This window comes from Typopeltis vanoorti, chromosome 24 (assembly GCF_054136105.1).
Source record: "Typopeltis vanoorti isolate ZY-2024b chromosome 24, IOZ_Tvanoo_1.0, whole genome shotgun sequence".
Lineage (NCBI taxonomy): Eukaryota > Metazoa > Arthropoda > Arachnida > Uropygi > Thelyphonidae > Typopeltis > Typopeltis vanoorti.
Genome location: NC_143572.1, coordinates 36,504,692 through 36,528,773, shown reverse-complemented (window position 1 = coordinate 36,528,773; position 24,082 = coordinate 36,504,692). Strand labels below are relative to the sequence as shown.

Below are 24,082 nucleotides of genomic sequence, written 5' to 3'. Positions count from 1 at the left end.
ATTGAAAAGCCACCCAGTTTCTAACATCATATTAAAACCTGGGATCATACAAAAGGAAATTTAAGGATTATTATTATAATAATTAAAAAGTAAGTTCTCTAACATAGTAGTGTATCTTCGTAATTATTCATGGACTACAAATTTATTAAATACACTACTCATTCACCATACACAATGAAAGACAAATACGATGGTCTGGGGAATCCTAATGTAAGAACGTATTAAAGATGTGAAGAAAAAAAAAAGAGAAAACACAAATTTGGGAAAGCCTATCATACAATCAATGGTCATCCTGTACTATGGCAGAAAACAATGCCTTAGATCAGTGTTTCTCAAAGTGTGGTACGCATACCCCCCCTGGGGGGGTACGTGAAAGGTCTTCAGGGGGTACGTGGTAATTTTCGGCTATGCATCATTAATGCATGGAATCATTATATTATATGCAATTAGAGACAAATGGTTAAAAACAGTACTAACTAATGACTCGCATCTCCTCTCCAACAGAAACTGCTGTATAGACTCAAGCAAATTCATGTGTGGCCGGTGCAATACATGGTTTTGCTCGACACCACCCTGTCATGAACGTGCTAAAACTAAGAAATATATATAGTGAATGTGTTTCAGATATTATGGAATTCGGTTGAAGAGAATTAGCATTTCAACTCAACTGTTGAAATGCTAATTTGTCTTTGGTTCGTGCAATATTTTGTTAATACCGTACCAATTATATGCACTTCTTCATAGCTGCTCTAAGTATCTCAAGTTGTAAATTACTGGTAATTTTTGCTTGAAATAATGGGAAAGAAGATGAAGCAATTTGGGTAGGTGACTTTGACGATGTACACAAGGAAACTGTTCTCGATGCCTAAAGTAGCGATAGCGAGTAGGAGCTTCTTGGTAAGTTGCACCATTTGCAGTTTTTTCTGAAAACTTTAGTTTCCAAAAATCCCCACATATATCTTGCACCATGATTTTTTAGCTTTAATTTTGGGGAAAAAAGCGCAAGTTATATTCGAATAAATACGGTAATTTTTTTTTAGCTTTCAAATTCTTAAGTACGGATCATTGGTTAAAGAGTGGATTTATAAAATCCACAAAAGAGAGCAATATAGCAAATACAAGTAGCTGTAAGCAACAAGAAAACGTTGATATTGAGATCTGGATCAAATGAAATTGATAAGCGTGTGTTGTCTGACATCTCTAGAGAACCAACTAGGAAGAAGATGAAAAATCTTTGTAAGTATGATATGAATTACTTGAAATGTGGATTTTCATGGACGGGAAATGAAGAGGAACTTATTCCAAATTTTGTTCTATTAAAAATAAATCATATTTTTTGTTTACATGAACATATAAATTCAAATAAATAGATATTTACAATGAAATATACTTTTTTTTTTTTATTTATTATCTGATAAGGAGGAACTTGGTAATAATGAAAATTTAAGAAGGGATACGAGGATATCTGAAGTTTGAGAAACACTGTCTTAAATAAATCATACTGTTTTGTCAGTGAATTCAAGAAAGCTACAGAAAAGCTATGCACTGTAATGAAATAAAAATCAAACCATCATCCTGCATCAAGTCTAGTGATCATTCATAAAAAATTTCACACACACAAAAACCTTGGATATGAATAATAAAAACAGAAAGCTCTTCCAGAAAGAGATAGAAGATTTATTATAATTATTGATATGAATGAAGACCTGGATAAAAACTATCAAATAATAACTGAGATCCCATTAAATAATATCAATTTGATTGGTAGAATTAACCAAAAGAAGGATGAAAAAAAATTGTCTGACGAAATCCTAAATCTTTTCAAAAAGAGAAGAGAAATGAAAAGAGATCTCAATATGAGAAGTAGAATAGAATTCTCAGAGATATGTAAAACAATTTATATATTAAAAAAAAAAGGATGATACAAGAAATTAGAAACTTCAGAACAAGGAGAATTAGGATTACAATCAAAAACAATACGAGTCTAAAAGAGAAGAGAGTTGTCCATACAATAAAATAAATAATAATCCTTAAAGATGAAAATGGAGTATACTAATTAAAGACAAAGAACAGATCATAAGAATAGAATCCTTTTATTCCAAGTTTTAAGATGATTCTCAAGACTTGATATGAAAACAAAATCTAATATCCCAAATGGAAGAGGAAGAAATATCCCGATGTTTTAAAAAAAGAAGTTCAGTATGCAATGGGTAGCATGAGTAATGGAAAGACACCAGTTGAAGATGAGTTACCAATAGAAGTTCTGAAAGCAGTTGGTGGACCAGTCATGACTATGTTAAGTAAAATTTATACATCATTCCTAAGACAGAAGAGAATACTAAAGAGTTGGAACAATGCTATCCTTATTATAGTTTTTAAAGAGGAGACAGAGAAGATATTAAAAATTACTATCCTATCAGTTACCTTTCAAAAAATATACAAAATATTTGCAAAAATCATTAGCAACAGAATACAAAACAGACTAGATTTCTGCCAACCTCCAGAACAAGTAGGATTCATAAAAAATTACAGCACTATTGATCATATATATCATCATCATTAGTGTTCTGTCTCTTGACAAGTCCAATGGTATAACTCAGCAGGTTCTCTCCCCCCAATTTCCTCTGTCTCTTGCTTCCTCCTTCTTTCCTGATATCTTCTTGTTCCCATTATATTATCATGCATCGTTAGTCGTCTTCTTCCTCTTGGTCGCTTTCCTTCAATTTTCCCTTCTATCATTTGGTTCAGTAGGCTGTCTCCTCTTAACACATGTCCTATCCAGTTATGCTTTCTTCTTCTTATGGTCTTTAGTAAATTCGTTTTTTCTTCAACTCTTTGTAATACTTCTTCATTGGTGATTTTTTCAGTCCATTTTATTTTCTCCATAACCATATTTCAAATGCCTCCAACATTTTAGCTTCTTTCTTCCTAACTGTCCATGTTTCTGACCCATATAAGGTCATACTCCAAATATAGCACTTAATAAGCCTTTTCTTTAGATTTTTATTCATTTTATTAATAAAACAAATTTTTCTTGCTATAAAAGGCTTTTATTTTTTGCTTTGTTAATTCTTTCTTTTATTTCCATGTCACATTTTCCATTTTCTTGTATTATACTACCAAGGTATATGTATTGTCTCACTTGCTCTACACTTTCTCCATTCATCATCATCTTGATACTTCCTGGTTTCTGGAGACTCTGATCACTTTTGTTTTGTTTCATTTTTGTTTTTATCATATATATGTAATAAGACAAATAACTGGGGTGCTTAAGGGTCAAAGCTGTATAACTGAGAGGAGACCTTCACATAGCCTTTAAAGGAATGCGGAGAACCGACCAGGGCTTCTGACCTAATGTCCAATCCTCACCTTCTCGTGGTGCACCCTCTTGGGTATCTACTTGGATACTGAACAAATGAGGATGGGCTGGCAATTTGGGATTTAGCCAACCAAAGTGTATTCTTATTGGTTAAACCAAAATAAAAAATTATGGTACAACATGACAAAATTTCATGCCGGCTGGGGCATCGCCCAGTTAAACAAGGCCCCTGTTGTTTTTGCCAGGGAACTAGGGTGAACAGCAAAAAGTCAGCTACTGGAACAAATCTGAAAACAAACCCCAACTCAACATCACCAGAGTTAAAGATTGGTACTATCAATGTAAGAAGCCTGAATGGCAAAGAAATGGAGCTAGCTGAGGAATTAGATAAGTACAAGATCGACATAATAGGGGTGACTGAAACAAAAAAGACCAAAATTGGTGAGATCTTTCTGAGCAATAAATACAAAATGTTATATTCAGGCAATGACAATCAAGGAAAAGAAGGAGTAGCCATAGTATTCAACACAAAATATGAGGCTAATCTTCTTGAATGGCAGTCAGTCTCAAGTAGAGTAATGTGGGCAAATATGAGAATGGGAACTGGACAATGAGACTTATATGTGCCTATGGTCCCACAGAAGGTTCTACTAAGGTAGAAGTGGAGGAATTTTTTTGAGGCTTTAGAAAAAGCAACTGACACAATGAAAAATGAAAAGTTGGTCCTTGTTGGGGATCTAAATAGCAGAGTAGGAAATGATTGTGAGACATACAAAAATATTTTGGGAAAATTTGGAGAAAAGAGCAAAGCTAATAATAATGGCAAATATCTGTTGGATTTCTGCTCAGGACATGGACTGGTTATTGCTAACACCATGTTCCAACAAAAAAATGTGCACAAATTCACATGGAGAGCAGAGGCTAGGAATAAGAAAGGTCTCATTGACTATGTTATTGTTGATAGTGATGTTTTCTCCCTGGTGCAGGACAATAGAGTGTACAGAAGATTTGAAATTGGAAGTGATCACTATTTAGTTTTGAGCAGGATAAAATTGAATTTCATATTGAAAAGAATAACATGTAAGAAAGTTTTAAAGCGAATAAAAGTTGAGCAGCTCTCAGATGTGAGCTGTAGACTAAAATACACAAAGATTATTGAAGGAAAAATGAAAGAGTTTGAGAACAGGAATCAAACCTTGGAGATTCAGTGGCAAACTCTGAAGAAAACATTGATTGATTCTGCCAGAGAGGCATGTGGTGAGGTTGTTTGTAAGGATAAAAAAATCAGAACTCCCTGGTGGACACAGGAGGTTAAAGAGGCAGTGAAGGAAAAGAAGAAAGCATACCAAAAGTTCCTGTCAAATAAGTCAGCTTGTGCTCTTAGAGAATATAGAGACAAATGCAAAAATGCTAAACACTGTGTAAAACTAGCTAAACAAAAGTCATGGGAGGACTTTGGCAAGAATATAGAAAATAAATATCAAGAAGGTGGCAAAATATTCTGGAGGTTGTTGAAGAAGCTTAAGAATGGAGGAAAGAGTGCTATAAAAGGAATTAGAGATGATAAAGGTGACATGAAAACGGGAGAAAAAGATATCCTTGAAGTATGGAGTAATTACTTTGAAAAACTGCTAAATGAAACAAGCAGTGATGACAGCACAGTGATAAAAAACACTGACCAGGCATGCAGTCAGGAATACATATCCATACTTGAAGTAGAAAAAGCTATCAAAGGCTTGAAATGTGGAAAGGCAGCAGGAGTAGATGATATTCGACCAGAAATGCTGAAGTATGGTGGTATAAGAGTCTTACAGTGGCTGCACTGCATAGTTCAGAAAGCCTGGACAGAGGGACGAATTCCCGATGATTGGAGTAGAGCTCTCATAGTACCCATATATAAAAAGGGAAATAAAACTGCATGTGAGAATTACAGAGGTATTTCCCTACTGAGTGTTCCTGGCAAGATCTATGCAAGTATACTTGAGAAACGGTTGAGAAAAATTGTGGAAGAAAAGCTTGGTGAAGAACAAGCTGGATTCAGGCCAAATAGAGGCTGTTAGGATCAGATCTTCACTTTACGACAAATAGTCGAGAAAGCATGGGAATATAACAAAGATCTGTATTTAAGTTTTGTCGATCTGGAAAAGGCATATGACAAGGTCCCAAGAGAGAAGCTATTCAATACGCTGCAGTTATATGGTGTAAATGGGACATTATATCAAGCAATACTTAGTCTTTATTTGAGTTATAAGTCAGCAGTTAGAAATGAAGGAAGTACAGGAAGATGGTTTAATGTTAAATCTGGTGTGAGACAAGGATGTACATTATCCCCTCTGTTATTCATTATCTATATGGATCACATTATGAAGGAAAGTGGTATTAAACATGATATCAAAATTGGAGATGTTAATGTCAGCTCTTTGCTTTATGCAGACGATGTTATACTTCTAAATAAATCCGCTACAAGTCTGCAAGATTCTCTGACTAAATTGAATAGCTCTTGTAATAGATATGGTATGAAGGTCAGCAATAAAAAGACAAAGACAATGAAAATAGGCAGAATCATTGAAAATGTCAACTGTGTTGTGTGGAGAACCTGTGGAACAAGTAAAACATTTCAGCTACTTCGGCACGATTTTTACTGAAGATGGTAAATTAAATATAGAAATAGACAACAGAATCAGCAAAGCTGGTATGGTGGGAAGTCAATTGAATAAATTCATATGGAATAAGAGAGAAATTAGTCAGAACACAAAATTTGCTGTATACAAGACAGTGTTCAAACCAGTTTTAACTTATGGATCTGAGAGCTGGGTCAGAAGTAAAACACTTGACCAAAGACTAGAGACTTCAGATATGAGAGTCCTGAGAAAGATTATAGGCGTGAACAGATGGCATCAATGGCAGTATCATATTAAAAACGAGGATATTAGGAAAGAACTTGACATTGTCAGCATCCAGGAATGCATTAGCAGAGCTAATCTCAGGTGGTATGGTCACTTAAACAGAATGGGCGAGGAAAGATTAGCAAAACAAGTGTTCTCTGCCAGGTTGGCAGGAAAACGACCGAGAGGAAGACCAAGATATAGGTGGATTGATACGGTACAAAGTGCTTTAGACGATAGAAATATAAGATCTGATAATATTAGAGTGTTGACAAGTAACAGACTGATTTGGAGGAAAATTGTAGATAGGAAATTAATAATGATGTAATTTTTTTCATGTAGTACTATCATATCCTGTACACCCATTGAGGGTACATGCAAGAATTTGATGATGATGACAAATAACTGAAAAGGCAAATGAATGCCAAAAACCCTCAAGTCTGACATTCATTGATTCAATCTCAACATTAGCTATTTTAGAAGTCCTTAAAAATCAAGAAATTGAAAAAACTTACATTGATATACTTAGTCATATATATATATATATATTCAACCGCATCTTTAAAAACAGGAACTGATATGAAATTTTCTATATAAAAAAAAGTTAGTTAGGGAGATGCCATTTCATCTAAATTATTTACAGCATCCCTAGAAGCAAATTTTAGAAACCTGGATAGGAAAAAATCGAGGAATTAAGGTAAATGGGAGAGAACTAAATCACCAATGATTTGCTGATGATATTGTTCTCTTGGGACTCTAGAAGAACTTATACAAATGATGACTGAATTGAATGCAGAAAGTAAAAAAGAAAGGATTAAATATAACAAAGACAAAAAACAAAAATAATGTATAACAAATACATTAATAAAAAGCCAGTACAAATGGAAGATCAAAAAAATTGATATAGTAACTTCCTATGTTTACCTAGGACAAAAGATTAATTCTACTTATAATTTCTTCTTTACATATGGTAATTGTAAAGAAGAAATTATAAGTAGAATTCAACTTGGTTTCATAGCCTTCGAAAAACACCATGAAGCACTCAAAGAAAACATTCCAATCTGCCTTAAAAGAAAAATATTTTCTTTTAAGGATTACCAATTTTTCAGGGAAGTTTCATGTAGTATACTTAACAAGAGGCTAAGAAAATTATTTAAGAGAAACTTGCGAAAGAACAAGATGCTGGGTTATAGCCAAATAGGGATGGCTATGATCTGATTTTCACTTTAAGACAAATAGTTCAGAAATTATGTACTATTAACAAAGATTTGTTCCCTTGAGCCCAGTCTACATCCTCATTGTGAGGATGGGCAATTCAAGTATGGGACTGCCATATGGATTAAGGTATGATAGTGAAAGGGACTTTGTTGGCCCAAACAACTACATAAGCCATAAGGCCAAAAAGGAACCTACAAACTGAAATCTAGACTGACAAAAGGTACATGGTGGAAATGGCATATAAATTCCTCAGTACAGCACAATGACAAGTAAAGGCTATGTAGAAGGGATAAGAATTATCTCAAAACTATATGAAACAAAAACATGCTAGTACTGTACGTAATCCTCTGGAAGGATCTGGAAATTGACCAAGTATTATTTTAAACCCTATACATCAGGCCTGCACAACTTGTCTTTGAGGGCCAAACCCAACTTGGACCACCTGACCAAGGGCCAGGTCACTTCGGACCTAGAATCTTAGACTAGTCCACTGCAGCTAAACGTAAGTAAATTTGTTCTTAGGTCTACTGTAAATACTAATTAATATGCATATTTAAATTTTTTAAAAAGTTACAATTAAAATTATAATCAAAATTATTTACAAACAGATAAAGTTGCAAAATTTCTCAATAAAAACGACTCAAACCTAAACACAAAGTTTACTAATAATTTCACTGAGAATATCACACTTATTCTCAGTGAAATATCAGTGACTGAATGTCATAATGTGACACATTGCATTTCTTTGTTGCCACTATTTTATCAAAGTTTGGTGTCATGTTTGAAGTGGCCGTTCTTAATATGGCCTCTAAATTGATATCACTTAAAGATGAATGCTGTTTGGTTTTGTTCAAGTTCATGACTGAAAATGTTTGTTCACAAGTATATGTCCTCCTGAACATACAAAATATCTGGTAGGCAGTATCCAACAAACTTTTAAATTTCTGATCCAGAATAGAATAAAACTCTTGTAAAGTACCCTCCATATGCTTGACCTGATAGTTTTCAGAACACTGGAGATCAATAACTTCCATCTGGAGTTCGACAGGTAGATTTCCTGCTTCGACAGAAAATGGATCCTCAATCACTTTTATGCGGACTTCGTCTTCATTACTCAATGGCATTCTTTTCTGAAACTTCTCACTTACAAGGGATATGTGCTTCTTATATTTTCCACCCACCATTGAATGATATTCTGATGGAATATTCTGCCGACAAGTTAAGAAATGTGACATATCTCCCTTAGCAAGTTAATCTCAAACAAACTTTATTTCATTTCGAATGCCTTTATAAGAGACATTAACTGAAAAATAAACTTATTTTTTCTTGAAGGCCGTAAGTTAAGGTCATTCAAGTGACCCAAAATGTCACACAAGAAAAATAAATCTTGATTCCATTCTTCATCCATTATTTCTGGGAATTTTTCCATATCTTCTTGAGATTCCAAAAATTCAACTAGTTCATTTTTTAGAGCGACAAAGTGTGACAAAACTTTATCGCGGCTCAACCAACGTACATTAGTGCGGTATGGTAGATCCCCGTACTCGGCATCCTTTTCTTCTAGAAATGCCTGAAACATTCTGTGTTTCAAACCCCGAGCTCAAATATAGTTGACCACAGCAAATACTACTTTAATCACATGATCAAACTGCAAAACCTTAGAACATAACACCTGCTGATGAATCTGGTAGTGAATTTTGTCAATGGTTTACATACATACTGTTCAATAAATGTTACAGCACCAACATTTTCTCCACACATAGATGGGGCACCATCAGTGAAAACTGCTACTAAATTGTTGAAATTTAAGGATAGTTTTTGCGGTTACACACATCTTTACATTTTCTGCGATCTCCTTTCCTGTTGTTCTTCCTTTCATTGAACACAAACCAGCAAGCTCCTCTGTCACCTAAAAATTCTTATTAACACCTCTTACATATATTAAAAGCTGTGCAGTATCTTTCAGGTCAGTACTTTCATCCATAGCAAGTGAATAATAGACAAATTCGCTAGCCGATATTTGCAGGTTATCTTGAAGATCCTCGGCAATATCAGCCACTCTGCACTGAACAGTCATATGGGACAAACTGATATTTTCAAAATTATTTTTCTTATCAGGACACAATTCAGAAACGGCAATCATCAGACACTTTTTTTTTTTTTTTTTTTTTTTTTTTTTTTTTAAAAATCAACCCTCTCTCAGCAAATGATTTGCCAGCACAAACTATTTCTTGTGATATTTTTAAGCTTACCTTTGTGGCAACTTTATTTGCAGATGTCACTTTTTTAAAGGCTTGTTGCTCACTGCTTAGGACTTTCAATACCTTTGCTGCTTTTACTTTCTTTTCACTTGTATCCAACTTGCCAAAGGTTAGGATGTATCGATTGAAAATGATGTCTCAGATCGTACTCTTTCAGCACAGCAATACATTCCCTGCAAACAATGCATGCTATTTTGTCCTTAAACAACGTAAAAAAAAATTTGTTTGTCCACTCAGGATTAAATGCTCGATGTTTCGAATCGATTTCACGCTTTTTACTTAAGCTCATTGTGTTGAGATTGACAATATTAATTACAAAAAACCTAATGATGAAAAACTCACAATAATGCAGGTTATGATACAGTGATGTAATGTATTGCTCCAGCTATCACGTCATCATGGAGATGTAACTTTGAATTTCCCCGCAGCGACATTAACGCTAACAAAACCTCGAAACGATTGTAATAATTTGTTATTAAATACGACAGTGGGAATAACTCCAAATGCAATTTATTATCGAGTTGAAAGAAACATGATTGTGACATTAATCGCTCGAACGTAAACATGCAGAGTCTTAGTAAAAATTTAATTCAACGCTAGGAAAAAATAGTCTAATTTCATATTCCCCTGTATGATTAAATAATTCAATCAGGCAGACGGGCCAAAAGAAATAGCACTGCGGGCCACATGTTGCCCGTATGTTGTGCAGGCCTGCTATACATAGTACATTTAGAGGAAAAGAAAGATCATATCAAGTATACAGCTCCTTACTTGGTTTCAAACAATAAGGAAGAGGCTAGGATATTTCTTCTAGAAGTAAGTCATAAGAATGATGAGATTGAAATAAACTCTTTCTGGGCCTTCAATGTCCAGTGCAATGCAAGTGAAAATGAGAAATTAGACTATGAATAGCTAAATGAAATGTAAGGAGTCTATTTTGAAAAAGCAAACTGCAAAATAATAAACAAGAAACAGAAGAAACGAACAAAGTGATTATATGCAGGATCTAAAGAAATGAAGACAGGTATCAACACTTTACCTTATTTAGGTGGAAGCTAGAATGAAAATGGAACAGGAATACTGATGGACAGTTACAATTCAAAAATCTTTAAAAGGTTTTTGGACCCATCTCAGACAGAAATATGATTATGCTGAAGGCTACGCCAATCAACTGATGCATAGTACAAATATATGCCCCTATTTTGAGTGATTCAGATGAAACTGGAAAGTTCTACGAAAAGATATACAGGAATTATATTAAAACAAGCAAACTCAGATGAGTTCCTGAAAGTGATGACTGACATGAATGCAAAAGTAGGCAATTTATGATGGGATAGCATAGTGGAAAATCTGCAGCTGGGAGAAAAAAAGAACATTGTGAAAAACTTATAGACTTCTTGTGTAAGGAAACCGATTTAATAATTGCTAATACTTGGTTCAAAAATCATCTCATGCAACTATACACATGGAAGAATTCTGGTGAACTGAAAAGGAGTCAAGCGGATTTTATAATGATAAAAAACAAGTTTAGAAACTCGGTACAATAAGTTAAAGAATAAAGAGACCTCAATAAAGGTCAAGTCCTTCTCATAATGTTTTTGCATTATGAGATAATAAGGTAAGTGGTGTGAAGTCAACAGCCTCAATATACAAGTAGCCTTGTTGTGAAGATATTTCATGTGCAAACTTTGTTTGCTTACACTTTGATTAAGGATTAAACAATATAAATTTCTTCAAATATAATTTACTTTGTAAAAAAAAAAAATCTGTACACCCTTTGAGGGTACATGTCAGGAATTTGATGATGATGAACAAAAACAAAATTCTACAACTGTCTGATCCAGAGGGTTTCAATAATCAGGTGATACACCTTTTTTTACTTATATATGGAAAATATATGATTTCTGCATTAATTCAATCTCAGTGACTTACTGGGTCTGACTCCTATTGATGAGACATCAATAAAGGAAAAAAACGGTCTGGATAGTGCAGCTTTTCATAATATTTTTGCATTATGGGATAATGAGGCAATTGATGTGAAGTCTGAGTCTTGCTCTCATTTGATTAGAGCAGTTGTTCTGCTCAGTAGGTTTTGTCTCTCATTGAGTGTCTTCACTTGGAGAAATGAGTTTAGTAGTGACCAAAAATGAATTTTAAACTGTCTCTCATGATAATCATATAGGGATCTCTGAAATCATTGGATTAGGCTCAAAAGAATTTTTTTCAGAAAAATGCAAATAAATAATGGCTACAGAAAAACTACTATCAACAAAATTCTTCACAAGAATCCACTTAAAAATAAACTAAAACTCTTTGCAGACAATCTCATCACATGCCTTTCTGGCTGAATCAATCAATGTTTTCTTCAGGGCTTGCCAATGAATCTCCAAGGTTTGGTTCCTGTGCTCAGTCTTTCATTGTTTCTTGAATAATGTTTGTGTATTTTAGTCTACAGTTCACATCTGAGAGCTGCTCAACTTTTACTCACTTTAAAACTTTCTTACATGTTCTTCTTTTCAATATGAAATTCAAATTTCATCCTGCTCAAGACTTCCAATTTCAAATCCTCTGTACACTGTAGTGTCGAGCACCAGTGAAAAACATTCACTTTCAACAATAACATAATAAATAAGACTTTTCTTATTCCTGGCCTCTTTTCTCCATGTGATTTGTGCACATTTTTATGTTGGAACATTGTATTAGTAATAATCATTCCATGTCCTGAGCAGAAATCCAATAGGTACTTGCCATTATTATTAGCTTTGCTCTTTTCTCCAAATTTTCCCAAAATATTTTTGTATGTCTCACAATCATTTCCTGCTCTGCTATTTAGATCCCCAACAAGGACCAACTTTTCCTTTTTCATTGTGTCAGTTGCTTTTCTAAAGCATCAAAATACTATGGCTATCTCCTTCTTTTCCTTGATTGTCATTGCCTGAATATAACATTTTGTATTTATTGCTCAGAAAGATCTCACCAGTTTTTGTCTTTTTTGTTTCAGTCACCCCTGTTATGTCGATCTGGTACTTATCTAATTCCTCAGCTAGCTCCATTTCTTTGCCATTCAGGCTTCTTATGTTGATAGTACCGATCTTTAACTCTGGTTAAAGATCGGTACTATTCTGCACTGATCGGTACTGACTTTTCGCTGTTCACCCTGGTTCCCTGGCAAAAACAATGGGGGACTTGTTTAACCGGGCAACACCCCAAGCCGGCATGAAATTTTGTCATGTTGTACCATCATTTTTTATTTTGGTTTAACCAATAAGAATACAATTTGGTCAGCTAAATCCCAAATTTCCAGCTCATCCTTGTTTGTTCAGTATCCAAGTAGATACCCAACAGGGTGCACCACGAGAAGGTGAGGATTGGACATTAGGTCAGAAGCCCTGGTCGGTTTTGCACATTCCTTTAAAGGCTATGTGGAAGTTTCCTCTCAGTTATACAGCTTTGACCCTTAAGCACCACTTTTTTGTTTCAGACAACCCTATTATGTCGATCTGGTACTTATCTAATTCCTCAGCTAGCTCCATTTCTTTGCCATTCAGGCTTCTTATGTTGATAGTACCGATCTTTAACTCTGGTGATGTTGAGTTGGAGTGTGTTTTGAGATTTATTCCAGTATCTGGCTTTTCATTGTTCGCCCTTGGTTCCCTGGCGAAAACAACAGGGGCCTTATTTAATTCGGCAGCACTCTAGCCAGCACGAAATTTTGTCATGTTGTACCATTATTTTGTATTTTGGTTTAAGCCAATAAGAATACAATTTGGTCAGCTAAATCCCAAATTGTCAACCCATCCTCTTCAGTATCCAAGTAGATACTCAACAAGGTGCATCACGAGAAGGTGAGGATTGGACATTAGGTCAGAAGCATTGGTTGGTTCTCTGCATTCCTTTAAAGGCTATGTGGAGGTCTCCTCTTAGTTAAACAGATTTGACCCTAATCTCACATCAATTATGTTTGCTCGATATTTCACCAATTCCTCTGCTAGTTTCACTTCCTTTTCTTAGGCTGATAGTAACTACTTTTCTGCTGAGTTTATGATTAATTCAGGGGCTGGCCACACTGATAACCTGTAAACAGGTGGGCCATGTATAAATATAACTGGGCAAATGCACCAGCTGGCATGCCTGATTATATTACTATATATTATCCAAATGTACAAGCAGTTTCAGCCAAATGCTGACCAAATTGTGTCAAATACAATTTGGTGAGCAGTTTGGTGAGGATTGAATGTTATGTGAGAAGTTCCACTCAGTCTCTGCATTTCTTATAGATGGAAGAATGAAGTTAATTAATGAAGTTAGCTTTGACTGTTGAATACTAATTCCAGTTTGTTTTTAAAACTAAATTAATTAGCATTAAACCACAAAAGTATTACTCAATGAATTCTATCTGGTGATAACAATTGATTTGAACCAGGTTATCATTAACACTGATATAAAAGTGAAGTTGTCAAATGCAGTCTCAGTATTAAATAAAGGATGATCTTTGTGCACTTCATTTGGGCTAGATCCTGTAGGGTTTGAAACATAAGAAACATACAAACAGAAAAAAAATCTTTTATTATATATTCAATATGACATTTTTAATAACTCACTTTTCTATTAGGACCTCGTCCAACTGGTGGCTCCCCTGTGGCTGCTTGTTTAACACAACAAACCATGATTTCAATTAAAGAAGTTTCTTGTCTATCATCAAGGGGCTCTTCCTGAGGACCAGGCTCTTCAAGAAGAAGATCTGTCATACATTCCCAGTCTTTCATCATTGGATTACTTTCAATTAAACTATCTACCAAATATGCTCCATGCTCATGAAGCTAAAAAAATAAATAAATAAACATCACGAACTGAATACTAATTTTTTGAAGCAAATATAAAATTATTAAGAAGACAATAGAGATCACTCCTGATATTAAGGCCTTACTGGTCAATTTATTTAATACATTCACCAACCATGAATGCCTTGAATGATATGCATTTTAGAATTAAAAAAAAAATATATATATATTGTTGGTCTGCAGATCAACATCCAAAAGTCCAAAGTATTCTCAATAGGTTATATAAACCTTATATTTCATATGAACAATAACAATAGAACCTTAGAGTAAAAGACTTTCAATATCTTGGATTATACATCAGCAATACAGAAGATGGATATTAGTAAACGTAAATAGCTGGCTCTAGTCTTCCATAACAAACTCCACCCCCATCTGGAAATCATCATTAAGGACAAAATTAAGACTATATCATGTAACCAGTAGATCCATCTTCTTGTATGGTTCTTGAATCTGGACAATAAGCATCAAAAAAACTACAGATCTAATTAACTCCTTCGGAACTACATGTCTCAGATTGATCCTTGGTAGGACTGTGTCACTTACTCTACTGTGCTAAATCTGGCTAAGCAAGAACCACTTGTCAATATAGTCAAAAAATTACAACTGCTTGGACATCAACTCAGACTTCCTGAAGTCTCACCCTTTTTGGAATTCCTCATCCTCTACAAACCAGAAGATGGCAACTGCCGTAGAGAAAGACCAAGCAAACAATTCTGGCAATACATCTGTGAAACCATTAAAAGACTGAACTGTAAAACAGCTCAAGATAGAGAGACTTGGAAGACCATAATTTGCAATATTTAATTTTTGATGTAAATCTCTTTTCCCTTTTCACATTGTATCATATTGTGAATAAACTATACTATGATTATGATGATATATATGCACGTGCGCATGCGCACACACAGAAGGGGAGGGGCTGGAAAGAAAGTTCTGATAACACCTAGAACAAAAATGATATTAAAACAACTGAGATATATACACAAGAATACATATATTCTTGTATACATATATTAAAAAAAAAACTTTTGGTATTATATGTTTCTCCACACTATCACAACTTAACAGCAGTTACTTTACCTTTGTTTCAATAGGGACATGTCTGTCTTATTCCCATGTACTGTAAAGCTGACCCCAATAAAGCATCCTATTAATGATTTTAGCCAAAATTATCTTCTTTCAGGATATTTCAAGTCTTATAAGGCACTCAATCGGTCATAACTGCTTCAATATACATGTTCTAGTCTGGTTGGCTGAGCAAATAATGTCACTGCTAATGAACTAGATTCAGGTTAGCTCTGTTCACAGGCTCCTGAATGCAAATAAATTTTCTTCTATCACCTACCCTTTTTCATCTATACCTAAATGACCTACTCTCCATCCATCCATTCATCTGTTCATTGGATATCAACAGATGCTGTATGGTCACTCAGATGTTCGATGATGTGCCACACCAGTCCTTGCCATGTGGTTCTGTTGTATGTTTTTCTGGAGGCTTTAACTCTCTGAAGATCAGTCACTCTGAACACCATCCATCCATATCATTGACAGTCAACCCCTTCTCTTTCCAGGAACGTTACCTTCTATTACTGTTCTGAGACATCCTCCTTCCAATGTGTCCAAAGTATTTCAACTTTCTTCTGTCAATATCTTTAAGGAGCCTTCAAGTTCTACTGATCCTTTCTAGCATCCATCCATTTGTCTGACTTTCAGTATATGATATCCTCAACAGCCTTCTGTAACACATCTCAAAAGCAGCTATCCTTTTCCTATCAGACTTCTTTAGTTTTCAAGTCACACATCCATAAGTCGCTGTTGGAAAAACAGCTGCATCCAAAATTCACAAGTTTGTTCCTGTGGAGATATAGACTTGTCTAAAATCTGGATCTGACAGTTGTTTTTAGCCATTCCTAATCTTCTGAATAGCAATTCTTCACATTAATAATGGATCCCAGGTGCTGACTTCCTCAATTCTTTCTCCATTAAAGCACACTTGTTTCTCAAGAGCATCCCTGTTTGTATTTCCTTTGAGAACCACAATCTTTGTCTTGCTAGGATTGAGTTGAAGTCCTCTGTTATTACTGATCTTGTTAACTTTATTAAGAATTTGTCCTAGTTCTTCCTTGTCATTACAGAGGAGTACGGTATCATCAGCATATCTGATTACTGATTAATCTGCCACTTATCCTAATTCCTGTGTTGAGCTTGTTGGATTCTGATTATGTAGAAATTAGAATAAATGTTATTTGATTCAGAATCCAACATGATTTTCCGTCACAAGAACTATATTTGTAAATATTATTTAATGTAAATAACATAAATTATAATTGATATCATATAACTGCCTTAATTATATCAAGTTTTTAATTATTTAATCAAAAGAAAGTGTTAATGATAAAGAGGTTCTGTATTAAATATTATTAAGTTATTTTAATTATTGTTATGTCAATATTATAAGAACTTGTATTTGTAATTTAACTACGCACTTATTGAAATGCAAATATTCTATTTATTCTTTTTTGTGAAAGTTTAACGTTATGTAATAACTGAATGTTGTTGTATAGCCTAATGTAACATTCGCGAGAATGTTTACGTTTATCGGTTGTCATAGAGACGCGTGAAATAAATGAGCGCGAAGGAAGGGAGCGTGGGCAAAATAAGAAGAGAAAATATATACGTAGTAAGAAAGTCGGAACGGAATTTTGGGGAAGTAAAAAGTAGCAAGGGGATAAACTAGAGAAGTAGAAGTAAATAAAAGGTTCTGAGGGTAGGAGTTAAGTGGATAATTTTTATAAGTGAGCAAGAACGTAACGAATTTTATAGTTAGCTGAAAGTGAAATCAGCAGTAATAATAGAAGGAAATTTAAAGCTACAATCGGATAAAGTAAAAAGCTGAACATTCAAGGAAGAATTTTGAATAAACCCAGCTGATCTAGTATTGCAGTTTATTTCCGATTTGCCCTAAAGAGAACCTCACAGTGTTTTAATTAATTTATGAGTGGTAATAACGATAGTTGAAGTGCCCTAATTGATGTCAAGAATTCTGAAGCGTAATTGATAGTACTTAAGGTATAACTGCGGATAAGTTTTGCAAATGTGTTTTTATTCTTTAAGTGTGATAAGTGAATTCCAGAAGTTTGCTCACAACATAATAGATGTTCTAGGAACCATTTCCGGTAAGGTCTATCATAGTGAATTGTTAACTTTAACTGTGGAAACCCTTCGTGATTGAGAGTTGGAGATAGGAATTGTTTGAAAGATTATTTTCAGCTATTAGATCCTGTAATATTTTGAACTTATAGCATGACTGAAAAATGTGTGAAAACTAATTAGATTGGATGTTCTATTATATTCATTTAAGTGTAAAAACTTTATAATCCAGAAGCTAAAAAGATGTATGTGAAGACTTGGAAGATTGTGCTAATGTAATTGACTTGACTTATTTCTATTGTTTAAAATTAGAAGTAAAATTTATGTAAGTGTTATATGACCTATATTAAATGCTTTATTTGTTAACCTAACTGTTGTATTTGCCTGAAATTCTTTTTACTGCACCTTTCACAAAAATTCGAATCTTGCGGGAATCCCAGAAAGAAAATAAATACTTCGGCCTGAATGAATGAAAAGACTGCTAACTAATTTTGAATTGATCATACTAATTCATATAGACTTATCTAAGGATAGAGTGGCGCAGTATAATAGAAATTTCTCTACCCTTAGATCAGTGATTAATTTGCAATTAGTTTTCCTTTATTTTATGAAAGTGACTTTAGCAAGATGGCGGATTCGAACGTCACGAGAACACGTCACGACAAGCTCATCCAATGCTTTACACATGATGTCCTCAGGCATATATATCCTAAACAAGTGAGGAGAAAGTAAACATCCTTGCCTAACTCCCTTTCTAACCTGAAGCCAATCAGTTAATCAAACACATGTTCTTACAATTCTTCTTGCTCCCTGTACAAGTCAGCTATCAGCCTGATAATGTGTCAAGGAAAACTAATTATTTTCATCACTCCCCATAGTTTCACATGCTGAACAGTCAAAAGCTTTTGAGTAGTCTATGAAAAACATTACCATAGGATAGGGGTGTTGAACCCGTCGATTGCGAAGCGATTTTTGGTCGATCTCTTGTGTATTCCTCCTTACTTACAAATTTAATTAAAACTAAAAATATGATATTTTATTTATCATTATTTTGTATTATTTTTAATTTGCTTTAAGTGTATTGCTATTGTTTATTTATTTTTCGTTAAAATTGTCAAATAAGTAATTTTCTTATAAGTCCGGGTAAATGAATTAATTTGAATCAGTGGAAATCAAACAGTGAGCCGAGTGAATACAATTAAAAGCAAAGTGTAAAAACTCGATTGTAGCTTAAATATTAAATATTCCAAAGCACGTTACATCGATTTTTTACTTAGGTTAAGTCCCATGTGAATATTGTAAAAAAATAAGCTTTGTTTGTCTCGGTATAGTTTGTATTAGATGTTTTTGTAAATAACTCTTTTGAAGCTAACTGTATATACTGCTTTAATAAGAATATGTTAGTGTTAAAAACAAAGGCAATGTTTTTGTCGCTGAAGCGGCACATGGTAGCATTAGAAAGATTGTTATTGAAACTTGTATGTATGAGAAAGGCCTGCAGGCTCTAAGTGTAAACATCTCCAAAGTCAGTCAGAAAGAGTTCAAACAACTTTCCAGTGGCCAGCAACTTACAATCAAAAGAAAGCGGATTAGAACAAAAGGTGTGCCGAACTTGAAACTTAAGATGAAAGACTCATACTGATTCTTTGGGGGTTGCCAAACTTCATGCGAAGTTTCAGAGGAGGCCTAATAAAAAGGGACTGAAGCAAGCAAGCAGAAGGGATCCTGGTTCCAGAATTGCTGTCAGAGAGGAGGCCGCCCGATTCCGAGTCGCCGTCAGAGAGACTGCCCAGATCTATGCTGCTTGAGAGAGGAATTTACCGCTTCCAGAAAGGAGCTTCTTAATTCGAGACATTGCTAGAGAGAGAGACTACTTCTAGGCTGCAGACAAGGTTTCAAATTGCCAAAAGGAAGAGTTCCAATTGCCGGAGAAAAGTTTCCAGGCCAGGTTAATGTCACACATTCATCAGTGCGTTGTGTTTTCATTACAATTTGATGAATCAAACAACTTCATTGATATTGCTCAGTTAATGGTATTTTGCGATTATTCAAGTAAAGAAGAACTTTTGAAAATTATACTATTATTGGGAATGACTAGGGGAGAAGACTTTTTTTGGCATTTGATGAATTTGTGAAACAACAGAAACTTCCGCTTTTTAAACTTGTGTCTATTACTATTGATGGTGCTCCTGCAATGATAGGTAATAAATCAGGCTTAATTTCATTATGTAAAAACTATGACAAATATTCAGATTTTTTAACGTACAACTGTATTATTCACCAACAAGTACTGTGTAGTAAAAGATTAAACACAAAAGATGTTTTGGATATTACATTTAAAACTGTAAATTCTGTTCCAGGAAAAGCCCTGCAACGGCGGTTATTTAAATTACAGGCAGATGATGATAGGGAACATTATTGTTATACAATAATGTTCACTGGCTCAGCAGAAGTCAATTTTTAGAAAGATTTCTTGTATTAATTAACGATATAACAAATTTTCTTGATGAAAAAAGGAGATATTTATCCACAATTGAGTGATAAAAGATGGTTGTTACACTTATTTTTAGTAGATTTCTGTACGAAATTAAGCAATTTAAATTTAGAGTTACAAGGTAGAGATAAAAATTTAATTGACATGTTAAGTTCAATAAAAACTTAACAACAATAATTACTTTTATTAAAGAAAAATATAAATGACTGCGAATTTAGACATCTCCCATATTTATTAAAATTTTTTTTAACAAAATCAAGAAATGCTTCGCTATGATTTAAAAGAATTTATTCATGAAATAGAATTGGTTGAGGAAGAAATAAATTCAAGATTTAAAGATTTTAATAAAACTGAAATGATTGTATCTTTTATCAATAATCCATTTCAAGAAAACTTGAACATCACAGAAATTTCAAATAAAATTAGTGGGCTGTTTGATATAAACCAAGCTGAAGTAGAACTTGAGATAATAAACATTCAGAATAGTTTACATTTAAAATCAATAAACAATGAAGTCATTTGGAAGTATGCACATGAAAAATTCCCAATATTAACTGATATTGCACAAAAAAATTCTGTCGTGTTTCGGATCGACATACTTGTCAGAATCTGCTTTTTCAAATATGACTGTCATAAAAAATCAAGAAACCAAATTACAAATGATCATTTGGATGATTGTCTGTGATTGACCACTTCTTCGTATCAGCTTGACTACGAAAATATTGCGAGGTCCAAAAAATGCCAAATTTCACATTAACTTTTTTTTATTTTTAATCAACCAGCATTTCCTGTAACTTGTGAGTTTGTAATCAATCTGTTGTTTTTTCTAACTTTGGTTTTCCAAAATAGAGAAATAAATATTTTATTCCAATATTTGTTTTTTTCTGTTGTATTAAAATAATTAAAAGTGATAAATAAATTTTTAAATGCACAAATAAAGCTTTTAGTTGTGTATTTTTTTTAGTTGTTTATTTGTGCATAATCAGATATCGGGTTGGGGGAATGTGATCTATATAAGAGAGTAGATCGCCGAATAACTTTTTATAGAAAAGTAGCTCGCATAGTAAAAAAGGTTGAACACCACTGCCATAAGGAGTCTGAATTCTTTTTCTTTTCTATGATCTGTCTAAGGATAAGGCAAAGGATCTGATCTTTGGTACCCTTACATATTTCAAGGAACAAGCAGGCATCTCTGCCTCAACTTTGACCTCAATCCTATTTAGAATGATCTTTAATAAAACTTGCTTGCATAAGAGATTAAACTAATAGTTCCTACAATCCTTCATATCTCCCTTCTTATGTAGTGGTATGAAAGTAGACTTCTTTTAGTCTCTGGGCCATAATCCAGCCTCTCATATCTTCATAATCAATCTTTGAAACATTCTTATCACTCCTCCCCTGTAGTTTAATTAATTGAATTAATCAACTTTATTAATTAATTTAATTCATTCTGCTGGGATTCCATCTGCACCTGGGACCTTATTGCTATTAAGCTGTTTAACTGCTCTTTCAACCTCATGCCTAAGTGGAGGAGGTTCCAAATCAAAACATTCCTAGTGAGAGGTCTCCTCCAAATTTTCTTTATCCTCTCTGTTGTACAGTTCCTCACAGTATTCTTTCCATCTGTTTTTGATTTCCAGTTATTTTGTCTTTTGTTAGTACTGCTCCATTCCTGTCTTTGATGACATTCAATTTGGGCTTAAACTTGTGCTTTAGGTAATAGACTAAACAAAACATTCTTTTATAATGTGCCTCTTCATCTGGATCTATCTCTTCACATATATTAGTATAAACTTTACCTTGTCCTATCTGATGGCTCTTCTGACTTCTCTATGCAATCTTCTATATTCTTCAGTCCCTGTGTCTTTTTGTTTTTCCAACTGCCTTCTTTTGATTAGATCCCACATTGAATCTGATATCCATAGGTCTCTTGATCTTCTTATTGGGTGAGATACTTCTCAGCTGTATTCTGTATTATAACCTTGACTCCTTCCCAAAGCATTTCTGGTGAGTTCTCACTAGTCTCCAAAAAATCGTCCAACCAAGTTGATGTTTCTTCTGTGAACCTAGGAATTATTCTAACATCCAGTCTAGTGGGGTGGGCCTGACTTGGAGGGTTTCGGAGTCTTAGTCTTACTTTGGCTCTTACCAGTTGATGGTCTCTACCACAGTCTGCTCCAAAACAAGCATGCACAACAGAGATGCTTGTCTTCCACCACTGAAGAGCCAGGATTTAATCAATCTAGTGCCTTGACATATCGATGTTTGATGTCAAAATATCACTGACTTTTGTTGGAGGCTAATATACTTCTCGAACAGGACCCTTTGCTTAGCCCTGAATGTGGCTCTGATTATTCTGCATGACAACCAATGCAGCATGAGATTATATATATATGGCACAATCATGTTAGCACTTTGGAGTGAAGTCACTGCAAAATAAACATAGGGTTGCAGAGGCCATTTCCACATATCTGGGAAGTATTGTTCCCCATTTCATTCCAAGTTGGCCAGGTGAGTTGGGACTTCTGTCTACTAGGTGAGGCAGACTGCCAGTGCATAAGACAAGAAATAGCAAAATGGAAAGATTCATCCCTAGTCCTTGAATACTCTAACAGCATTGAGGGGAGGAGCAAGAAGAACAAGAAAGAAGGGGGAAGAGACCAGTCTACAGATAATATAATAGATGCATATTACATGAAGTAAAGCATGGTTCAGCATTAGGTACCTCAGGTTTGTCCCTCTTGTAATCACTAAAGTGAGCCCTTGGGGGTAGACCTACTCTCAATCACCACTAATCCTGTTCGCAGCTTTGATGATGATCGTACACTCCATTCATCCTACTCATTTGACAAACCATGGCGCTCAGATGCACCATAAGCTCCAATGTCATAGCTAGGAAAATTCCTCTAATTCTAGGATTTATTTTCCATAGATGGGCACTATGAAATGTTACTCCAATCATTATCCTGCAAATATCACTAATATTATTATTGTTATTATGTAACACCTCCAGGGAGCCCAAAGACTCATTGAGGGAGGGCATCTGCTCCACAACTCTCCATCTCCACCAACTACCTTCATCATCCACACCAACACCATCTACCGCCGACCACCACTAGTACTTTCACAGACAATCATAAACATCCATGCCCACGGCAGGATTTGAACCAGCAGCCTTTTAGCTGGAGAGCAGATACACTAACCACTCGGCCAACCAGGCCAGCTAATGTACTATGTTCTGCACTCTCTTGTGTGTGGAATCAATACACAAGATGCTGCACACACATATATAAATCACTTTAAATTCAATATCTCATCCAAACCTTTTCCATTATGCAGTGTAGCATTTAAAATTCCATATTTCATTTTAGTTGAATATCATCTTCTATAATTTTACTAAAGTTGTCACATGACTTTTCTTTTTAGGTACTTTGGCAGTAGCTATAAAACAAAGTTCTCTTAATTTTCTCTAAGGCACATGCTGACTTATTTAGCAAAACCTTGCAATACTATTTTGCTTCTTTCAGCATTTTCTTCATCATCAGTTCCCCGATATATACCACCAAGGGGTGTTCACGTTATTATGGCAGCATTACATGATTAAGTTTACATTATTATTAATCTCCTATTCACAATTTTCCTATAAGTTAGTCTATTACTTGTGAGCACTCCAATATTTTCATACCTAATGTTTCATTCTTCTAAGGCACTTCTGACTGAATCAATCCACATGGACCTTAGTCTTCCTCTGGGTCTCTTTCCTGCCAATCTTGGCATCACACATCTGTTTTGCTAACCTTTCCTCACCTATTTAAGTGGCCATATTACCTTAGATTAGCTCTGTTTACACATTCTTGAATGTTAATGTTCGAGTTTCTTTCTAATATCTTCCTTTTTCATATGATTCTGCCAAT

At 34.5% G+C, this 24,082-nt stretch overlaps 1 protein-coding gene across 2 annotated transcripts in view; it reads right to left on the bottom strand.

Moving 5' to 3' along the window:
* The window catches only part of SA1 (stromal antigen), a 327,847-nt gene that overhangs the window by 160,349 nt on the left and 143,416 nt on the right, over positions 1–24,082 (bottom strand). For both annotated transcript variants that reach the window (XM_090413330.1, XM_090413331.1), the window contains exon 12: positions 14,285–14,503. In XM_090413330.1, the coding sequence (XP_090269456.1) occupies positions 14,285–14,503 (219 nt within the window). The remainder of the gene's footprint in view (positions 1–14,284; positions 14,504–24,082) is intronic.